Source organism: Electrona antarctica (assembly GCF_951216825.1).
Source record: "Electrona antarctica genome assembly, chromosome: 8".
In the NCBI taxonomy this organism is placed as follows: Eukaryota; Metazoa; Chordata; class Actinopteri; order Myctophiformes; family Myctophidae; genus Electrona; species Electrona antarctica.
This window is the reverse complement of record NC_136789.1, coordinates 45,844,678-45,854,715: the sequence shown is the minus strand read 5'-3', so window position 1 is coordinate 45,854,715 and position 10,038 is coordinate 45,844,678. Positions and strand designations below refer to the sequence as shown.

Sequence of the window (10,038 nt, the reverse complement as noted above, 5' to 3'; positions counted from 1 at the left end):
CTCAAGAGGCTGCTGTTTTTCCTTTGTTTTGCCAATGGGTACCCGGATTGGGGGTTTCATATTTACTGCCCTTCCAGTCCCCCCAGAAAACATGTATAAAAGGGAGCGGATTGGATTCACCACTCACCTTTATTAAAAGACCTTTCCCCATCCCATATGCACCTACTATCTCCCTGACCCCTCTTGTTTCTGTACCCCCAGTCACCAATCAATCATTTTCTCTCCATATCTCCTAGTCACTGCATTCACTCTTTATCTTCATCCTGTTCCGTCTCTCTCTCTCTCTCTCTCTCTCTCTCTCTCTCTCTCTCTCAGTGAGTCTCTACTCCTCCATCTTCGGCATACTGCAGCTGCTGTGCTTGATGACCACCCCAGTGATCGGACAGATCATGGACTGGAAACTAAAGGAATGCGACGACGGCGAACAAGAGAAGGAGCCCTCCAGCAAGTGAGTCACTGTCTGCATTATCTCTCATCTCTAAGTCGTAATGGGAAGAACAGCGGTTGTTGGGGACTTCATTCAGGTACGGATCATTAATCGAGGAGATAATTAGAAAGGACCCACAGGGGGTAAAGTAAATGGTGCAAAAATTAATGGTTCCTAACTGTAGTGCCTTTATCCAAAACTCTTTAAGGATCCCTGGCTAATAAGCCAAATGTGTCTTAATACATTAGAATTGCTCTCTATAACACCTTAAATATTTTATTTAGTTTAGAAATGGTTAATCTTTCACTCAATAATGGACAGCTCCCGTCACAAGTTGATGATGTAATTTGTCCATGTGTGGTCCTATAGAATGTATGGAATGCAAGTGCAAACTAATAAAGTATTTCAAATGTTTTATGCTCCTGTAGCATTACGCGGAAGCAGGGATTGAATCCGGGGCTCCCACTCGCCAGACCAACTCGTGCCAATAGGGATGAGCCCGATTGGCAGGGCTGTTGTGGGCTGGGTCTTGGCTGGGGGCTACACTCATATTAACCTTAGGAAGTATTACGTGTTTTTTAAGTTATATGCATTCCATACTCCATAGGGCTGGACCAAACTTGGGCATATGACATCATCAACTTGCAACAGTCCCTATTGAGTGATATAAAATAAATAAATAAAATAATTAAGGTGTTTTTTATTTCAAATTTTAGTTATAAAACCCTTATTAGCCAGGGATCCTTTTTACAATATACATTACAATCACCCATTCACCCACACATGAAAGCGTGAAAGAAGGTTTTAAAGATGTAGAGAAAGTCATAAAGTCCATAATGATGATGATTATTATTTTATATTTCTTTTTGGATGTTTTATTAAATGGCAGTCAAGTTCATTCTTTCTTTCCTGTATTTTCCCTTGGCTCTTCCCACAATCCAGGGGCGAGCCCAATAAAAAACGCAGAGACAAAAAGATCCAGAAGGTGACCAATGCCTTGCGAGCGTTTGTCCTCACTAACGTCCTATTGGTAGGATTTGGAGTCACCTGTCTTGTGCCCAACCTTCCTCTGCAGGTGAGTGGTCCACTTTAGTTGGAGTGTGTGTGTGTGGGGGGGGGGGGGGGTAGCGCAGTCGTCTCACAGCTAGAAGATCGGTTCGATTCCCGCTGGGGACGCTGTGGGCGCTGGGGTTGTGTTCCCTCCTCCAGGTCATCAGTGCCCATACCCTAGGTGGGGTTGGCAAAAGGGCCTTTCTGAGTGGAGTTTGCATGTTCTCCCCGTGTGCCCTAGGGTATGTAGTAGGTACCCTCACAAAAAACATGCAGTAACCTGGTCTCTGAAATTGCCTCCCCCTGCATGGCCAGCCCGATGGAGGAAAAGGAACACGCTACGTCCAACCGGGGGAAACTCCCCCCTGTCAGTTGAAAAGAAGCTCCTCATGCATTGAAGGAAGCGCAAGGTTTTTTGTGGTATAAATTATATTTAAAACCAAAAAGGAAATTGGGAGTGGGGACACAGCTTGCCTGATAGCAATAATACCGGTTTCTGTTTTCCATTTCAGTTCTAGTTTATATAATTGAGTAACAGAATATATCCACAGCTGATGGTCTCCATATAGACTTTCATTTCAAGTCTATTAAATGGCAGAGTGAGTGACCAAATTAATGTATTTGGGTTATTTTTCATTAATTTGCTTCATATTTGTTTCCTCAGATTTTGTCCTTCCTCCTGCACACTGTTGTCAGAGGATTTGTCCACTCTTCTGTCGGAGGTCTCTATGCTGCTGTGTAAGACGCACGCACACGCACACGCACACACACACACACACACACACACACACACACACACACACACACACACACACACACACACACACACCACACACACACACACACACACACACCACACACACACACACACACACACACACACACACACACACACACACACACACACACACAGTAAAGACACAATCCATACTCAATTTCTGTGTGTATTCTTAAAATATGCTCAGGTACCAGGAACCTTTACTGCAGTTGATTTTAGTTACATTTACTGTTTGTATAGTTATTGCACAAAGACATAGGAAAATGTCAGCAGAATCAGGTGTTACAGAATCACATTATCCGGTGTTGGCCTTTCACACATGTAGGAAACAGGCAAACTGTGTTTACACATAACAGTAAATAGTCTGTTTGATAAGGCGAAGAGCAATGGTAGACGCACATACTCCCACGTAACAGCATGATGGAGTAGCAAGGAGCAAATGTGATCGAAACATGACAGATATGTAATATTATTTTTAATTGAAGTGACAGGTACAAGAAGTGAAATGTTGGTTACAACAGCTCAGCATGTTATCAGCAGTGCTGACAAAGTGCCGACTTAGAGACTCTCGAGTCTGCTATCTAGAGAATGTTGGTGAGCAGAAAATAAGTTTGTGTTTCATGATGAGTCAGATGCATAGAAGGAAGTTAATTCTCGTGACCCAAATGTTGAATAGCGGATTTATGCTGATAAAGCAGGATGACTGGGGCCCCTTTTCCACCGGTTGAGAACCGGTTCAGTTCTTTTTGGTTCTTAGTCCATGAGCCAGAGCTCCAAAATTGGAATGTTAATTATGAATTGAGTTGGAAAACCCATACCTATATTAAATTGTCTATATATTGTAGAAATTGTCAATATAAGTAAATTAATATATGATAACCCTTCCACAGGAGTAGCTTTTTCATATTTATCAGATCACACATTTTGTAATTTTCACCTACAGTATGCCTATATACATAGGTGAATAGGTAAAAATGTAATGAATAGTTATCACCATGAAACTTACACGAAGACAATGATTTATTGTAATACAATGTTTCTGAAATTGTACATTTAAAAATGCAAATTATGCATTATATAGGAAAATATGTAAAAAATAGAAAATGTGAAAAGGCTACTGTGGAAGGGTTATCATATATTAATTTACTTATATTGATCCTATAAACAATTTAATACTTTGAGGGCTTTATATTAATATATGACATATACCGGGGCTACCTTTGGAGCATACGCAGAAGTATTTGCGCCTTTGAAAACACTCCCATCATTTGTTATTGAGCCGCCAAAAAAGCCACTTCCATGATCATAGACAAAGAGCAAAGCGAGCTAAAATTGTCCCTACTCCCTCGTTCACTTTGCATTGGACTCAGTTTCTCAGAAGCCATTGCAAGCTGGTGGTCGGTTGATTTCCGGATACGACATCATAACGCGTCGACCTCGTCACCAGCTCCGTGACAAATCCGCTATTTCTTTTAAATTATTACAAAACAGCGAATTAAACACATAAAACAAATAGCGGGTTTAGCGTATTACCCAGGGGGAGACAATGGATGAAATTGCGTGGAACGCGGATTATGCAGTCAAACTGTTATATATAGGTATGGTTTTGCACACTCAGTTCATAATTAACGTTCCAATTTTTGGACTAAAATCCAAAAAGAACTGAACCGGTTCCCAATCAGTGGAAAAGGGGCCTGAGACTAAGAGTAGTTTTTATTAGGTTTAGAGAACAGAGACGAGCAAGTCAAGACCGGATTCAGAGTCAGATTCAAACTCGGGTCCTCGCAGCTCACAAGGAGCACATGGTCTTTGTACTAACTGGCTGAGCCACCAGACACCCCAGAAGGACTGAGTTTAATAGCAAACTAACTAATAATTCATAACTTTTTCTACAGGTATCCCTCAGATCAGTTCGGTAGTCTAACAGGCATGCAGTCCCTGGTCAGCGCTCTCTTTTCTCTGCTGCAACAACCCCTGTTTATGGCCATGATGGGACCCCTGGAGGGAGACCCGCTATGGGTAAGAATACACACTGTGCTGTACACATACATGGCTACAGTAGCAACAGGAAACATCGTCCTATGTAATATAAGAGCGGACCACAGTGTCTGAACATTTGTGTAAAATGTGGGGACATTCTCTCAATCAATCTGTCATGCATGCACACCCAGTCGCCCACACAAACACCGCACGCACGCACACACGCACGCACGCGCGCGCACACACACACACACACACACACACACACACACACACACACACACACACACACACACACACACACACACACACACACACACACACACACACACACACACACACTTTCCAATGGGTTCACTAAAAGTTCAATTTTCCCACCAGGTGAATGTTGGACTTCTGGGAGTCAGTATGCTGGGCTTCCTTCTTCCTCTCTACCTGATCTTCTACAGAAGCGTGCTCTACAGGGAACAACACGAAAAGGAAAACAACGCCAAGATCTACATGAAAATCAATGGCTCTGATTTGCCTGAGGCCTTTGTCTAGACCAGGTGAACGAAAGACGGACACAGAAAAAGAAAGATAGATTTTATACTGAGAAGCATCTAAACTCCCCCCACACCTTCACACACGCACACACGCATGTACGCACACACACAAACAGCTTGTCATATCTCTTCTCCAAAAGACTCACCATGGATGGACCGGATGCTACAGTTGTCGCTGAGCCAGCTAAGGAGAGAAATTATAATTGTGGAGGGTAAAAACAAACTAAAAAACTATTTAAAAAAGAGAGAGAGAGAGAGTGAGAGAAGAAGGAAAGACTGTGAAAGGGAAGAGGTTTGTCCCCTCTGTGTTGCCCCCCCAAAATCCTTCACCTCACCTCTTTTTATCTCTGGATTCATAAAAACAAAAAAAGCACCATCAACACTTCCAAGAAGAGAACGGAGAATAAAACAGCTCTCTGTAGACTGTCCCTCACCAGCTCATCACTTCATCACCATGTCTTGTACCCATTATGGTGCTACTGTACCTAACTATTTGTTTGTTTGTTTGTTTTGTTGTTGTTTTTCAAAATATGATGGTGTAGTTCATCTCGTCTTTGCAACCATGGGTCGGTTAGTCCTGAAATAGTTCTGATAGGGTTGCAGAACATAACCAATATTATTGTGGAATATTGTGTATACATGTATTAGAGTCAAATCCTAATGCAAATCCTAGTAGAGGACATCTGGCCTAGATGGGATTGCAGAGTGTTTCTGTGATATCATAGGTTGTTAGTACAGGTGGTTTATACTGTAGGTACAGTGAAGTTATTATGGCAAATGTTGTCTTTCATCAATGAGTGAACTTTACATTCCAGTAGGAAAATACTGTATCATAGATGCTAGTGTCAAGCGTTGTAGCGTCTCTTTCCTAGTGGCTTTTACTGTCCTCTACTGGAGGGAGGAAATAACACAGGGCAAAAAACAGCAGAAAATACATAGGGCTCATTAGAGTTTTTACTGTATTTCTTTCTCTAAGAATCTTCTTCTCTTAACTAATATTTATTATTTAATATTATTATTAACCAGACGTGCCTTATGAGTAGGATGTCATTCGGGAGTGAAGACCTATTCAAAAATCACATCAGTGCTACAGAACAGCACATTTCTACAAAGATGTCTGCCTATTTCTCTGTTCTGAGTGGCAGTGGCATTTTGTGTGTTGTTTTAGAATTGGGTTTATTGTTAAACAGTACAGCCCTCTAAATATTGTGATGGATATATTTTCCACACACGAAAAGTTATTCACATCCATCTACCTACAGTATACTGACACTGTAAAATGCAGCACTTTAGCTCCTCTTCGCCCTTTAAACTTAAGGTATTATGTTATGCTTTATTGATCCCTGTGGGGTAATTTGCCCTCTGTATTTGAACCATCCTAACTCAATTATTAGGAGCAGGGGGCAGCCACTTAGCACACTGTCAAATCCTCGTGTTCATTTATCCATTAACTCTGAGTGTGGTCAAGTCCATTATGGTTACATTTGTACACTCGGGGTTAAATTAACACTCAGGGTTTTACAGTGCAGCACACCCAGGGAACAGCTCTAACCCACACCCAGGGAACAGCTCTAACCCACACCCAGGGAACAGCTCTAACCCACACCCAGGGAACAGCTCTAACCCACACCCAGGGAACAGCTCTAACCCACACCCAGGGAACAGCTCTAACCCACACCCAGGGAACAGCTCTAACCCACACCCAGGGAACTGCTCTAACCCACACCCAGGGAACAGCTCTAACCCACACCCAGGGAACAGCTCTAACTCGTAAGGCCAGTGTCTTGACCAAGGGCTCTAGCAGCCGCATGTGTTTTGGTGTGGGAGGAAACTGGGGCACATGGTGGAAACTGGAAACCCACATAAACATAGGGAGAACATGCAAACTCCCACACAGACAGCGACCCATTTTGAATCTGAATCAGCTTTATTTGTCACATCACAGATTTACAGGTGTAAAGAAGCGGGTGAAATTATCATTATTTTCGTGCGCACGCTCTGTCATTTTGTGGCATCGTTATATTTTTTTCAGGTTCGAATTCAGGAGCAAAAATGCAAACCACTGAGCAATCAGGGATTCGGGACCAAGCTGTCACGAGTTCAGCACTTGGGTCACATGACTTATTTGAACACAATCCCATTGTAATGTTGAGACACCTCTATTTATTTCATTCTGCTATCATGAACTAAACAATGTGTTTAAATCTTCCTTTCGCTGGCAAATGTACGTCTTGGGTGGTTTGTAGTGATCCATTTATTTCAGGTAGGAGAAAGGGTTGTTTTTGTTCTAAAGGCATTACTGTTTGAATATGGATGAATTTGAAAATAAAGATATATTGACTTGTTTAAATGGCCGCCCTTATTTTTGTTCAATCAGTTACAGTTTTTCTCAAAAAAACTAAAAAAGGTTCTTGCAGCCCAAAATACATAACACGCCATTCCACAAAACACACATTTTCGATTTCAATATTCAAAACTCCTTTGGCACTATCAAATGTGAGTATGTGTTTCGCTTAGGCCTACATGGCTGCTGGGTCGCAAGACAAATTTCACTATATATTTTACTATATCATAGTCATTCCACGAAACCGGTACGATTTGCAGTCCCTCTTACCTTTTAAGGTGTATTTTATCGATTGAGTCACCAAAAAATATTTTTAAAAGCTTTTTTAATCAATTTAAATGTTCCCTTTAATATAGTGTAAAAATTACATGGACTTTATCTTCATATCAGAAATTATCTTGTTTTCTTTCAGTAGACACCGCCTATTTTGTAAATTTTTTCATGTCCCCCAATGGCCTTCGATGAAAGTGGACTTGAGATATGAAAAATGTAAATAAAATCCATAAATTGCCATTCACATATAAATCTATCGGTGCTTTATTGCTGGTCATGTTTAGTTTTTGAATAAATAGATGATTAATCATTAATTAAAATAGCATTATATAGCTCTGTCCCCCAATCGCACTGTTCGAATCAGCGGTCCGACACGTTCAAATTACCACTGCTGAAGTGCCCTTGAACCACTACGATGAAATGTGTTCTATGAGCAGGGCCTGGCTGGAAAAAAGTTCTTGAGCTTAGCCCAGATACCCTGGGTAAATATAGTAATCATTTCATTTCAACCCCGTTAAACAAGCCATTCTCCCCTCCATAAGAATACTTAACTGGCCCTTTAGTGATATCAAACATTAAGTGGCAGTCTACAAGTCTTCTGAACAACATGCTACAGAAAGAGGCAATCTCACAACTTATTTTACAATGTTTTAGAGTAATTTATACTCTCACATGTGGTCATAAAGCATAACAGCTCAACTCCGTTACATGGAATAAAGATAGAACAATGTGAAATTTGTGTTTTATTTCAACAATATCTGATTTTTTTGTTATCAAATGCATGCCAAAGGTAGTGTAGTGGCCATCTTCAGTAAAATAAATCACAACCGCGTGTATAACGGGGTTGTCACAACCCGGTTATAATTTTCAACCCCGTTATCATATTATTCCATATAAAAAAATAATTGAATGCCTGAGATGGGAAATTATGTTTTTCTGATAGCTAAAGATGCCCTTAATATTGTGGGGCATTCAGAAAAGTAAAACCTTTCGGTCAAATTTAAAAAAAAAAAAAAAAAAAAAAAAAAAAAAAAAAGTTCATGTACGCCTTCACTACAATCCAAAGTAGTGAAAAACCTCAAGCACTCTTATAAAATCCTGGTCAATAAGCGAGGCGCTGATTGAATTAATCCTACTAGAGCTCATAGTGTCAGTCAAGTCTCACACATATTTACATTTGAATAAAATAATGCTGCACATAAGCTGGTAGAATATGAGTCCCCAGAACTTGTGTGATCCTTTAGCCTAAAGTCTGACTGTACCATGTGGCGTTTCTCAAGATTTAAAGCAAAGCATATATTTATTCCACATGTCTCTTCAGCCAGTTTAGATGATGCCAATCTGGAAAGGAAAAAATATATATAAGAATTAGATATTGTCCACAACATTATGCACAGCATACAGAATCCAGTTGGCATCAGTGGTTCCTTTGTAATCATCACAGGCAGTCGGACGATCTAAATTTACATCACTTGCACAGAATCGTAACGAGTCCATCAAGACCGTTAGACATTTGATTTAGATAGTGTGATCCAACAGACTCACCTTGTTTGCAACATCCAACGCATCGTAATCTGGAGCTAGACAAACGTACGCCTTCTTCTCACCATCAGGCCTGCAAGACAGGAAGAATGAGGAAAATATAAGGCACATGTCAGGCTTAAGCATAATTCTACCTTGAGCAAACTGGTGCTAGAGAACCTGCCTGGCAATGACAACATTAAATATGACTTTTTGATATAGATACAATATTGATATTGTATCTAATATTGTGGGGACGACCATTTACTTTTTTTTTTGATAATCAGTAATAACCAAGTAGGTAAAGCAAATAGAGTCAGGCCATACTTTATCCTTATAATGCCACACACCATTATTGGCATGATAGTTCAGAAACATATCTTCCAAGCTAACATCAACTACAGCTTTAAGCTTAGCATACCATAGAAGCCATTGTTTCAGCATCAAACTTTTTTTTTTCTACTGATGTCACTGGTAGGCATTTCCCTACTCTGAGACAGCACTTGTGACATTGTATGAGTATAAGTGAGGACATCCAAATCCCAGACAATCTCTAGTTTCATCACAATGTCAAAATTAAGCACATGCCCATGATTTATCAAAACAATCATTCAACCTCATCTCAATCATTCCCCACTCTTCAGAGTTGAATGACTGAACCCTTGTACTGTTGATTAATTTAGCAAAGCTGGGTTCAAGATGCAAGTTTGTGTTCGGTCGAGAACAGACTAATCCTAAATCATACCTGATGAGTGTGTTGACTTTGGCAACAGCGATGTCATACAGCTTCTTGACAGCGTGTTTGATCTGGTGTTTTGGCCTTGACAACAATGAACACCAACGTGTTGTCCTCAATCTTCTTCATGGCCAACTCGGTTGTCAGGGGGAACTTAATGATGGCATAATGATCCAACCTAGAACATGAGCATTTTGTTAGGCTGATGTTCAAACTCCATGCATCTTAACAATTTTAAATCATTCAAGGATAATTAGCTTGAAATTACTGCATGAGACTCAGTCTTCTTCCTCCACCGCCTCTCTCCGCCCATTGGAGACTTCTGGTGGATAAACAGAATTGTCACGTAGTACCGATTTCAGCTTGGAGCGGTGTAGCCGAGTT

At 40.6% G+C, this 10,038-nt stretch overlaps 1 protein-coding gene and 1 pseudogene across 2 annotated transcripts in view; one reads left to right on the top strand and one right to left on the bottom strand.

Annotated features, from left to right (window-relative positions):
• Positions 1 to 7,130, top strand: part of slc43a2b (solute carrier family 43 member 2b) — a 27,741-nt gene extending 20,611 nt beyond the window's left edge. The window contains exons 11-15 of the mRNA XM_079508415.1: positions 316 to 448; positions 1,370 to 1,502; positions 2,142 to 2,215; positions 4,151 to 4,274; positions 4,617 to 7,130. Of these exons, the coding sequence (XP_079364541.1) occupies positions 316 to 448; positions 1,370 to 1,502; positions 2,142 to 2,215; positions 4,151 to 4,274; positions 4,617 to 4,778 (626 nt within the window). The 3' untranslated portion in view covers positions 4,779 to 7,130. The remainder of the gene's footprint in view (positions 1 to 315; positions 449 to 1,369; positions 1,503 to 2,141; positions 2,216 to 4,150; positions 4,275 to 4,616) is intronic.
• A 997-nt stretch (positions 7,131 to 8,127) lies between these two features.
• On the bottom strand, positions 8,128 to 9,927 carry LOC306928797 (large ribosomal subunit protein uL23-like; annotated as a pseudogene). Its single transcript, XR_013792531.1, has 4 exons — positions 9,923 to 9,927; positions 9,664 to 9,832; positions 8,943 to 9,012; positions 8,128 to 8,738 (listed from the first exon to the last, which is right to left on the bottom strand). The product of XR_013792531.1 is annotated as a large ribosomal subunit protein uL23-like (transcript).
• Positions 9,928 to 10,038: the final 111 nt, after the last annotated feature.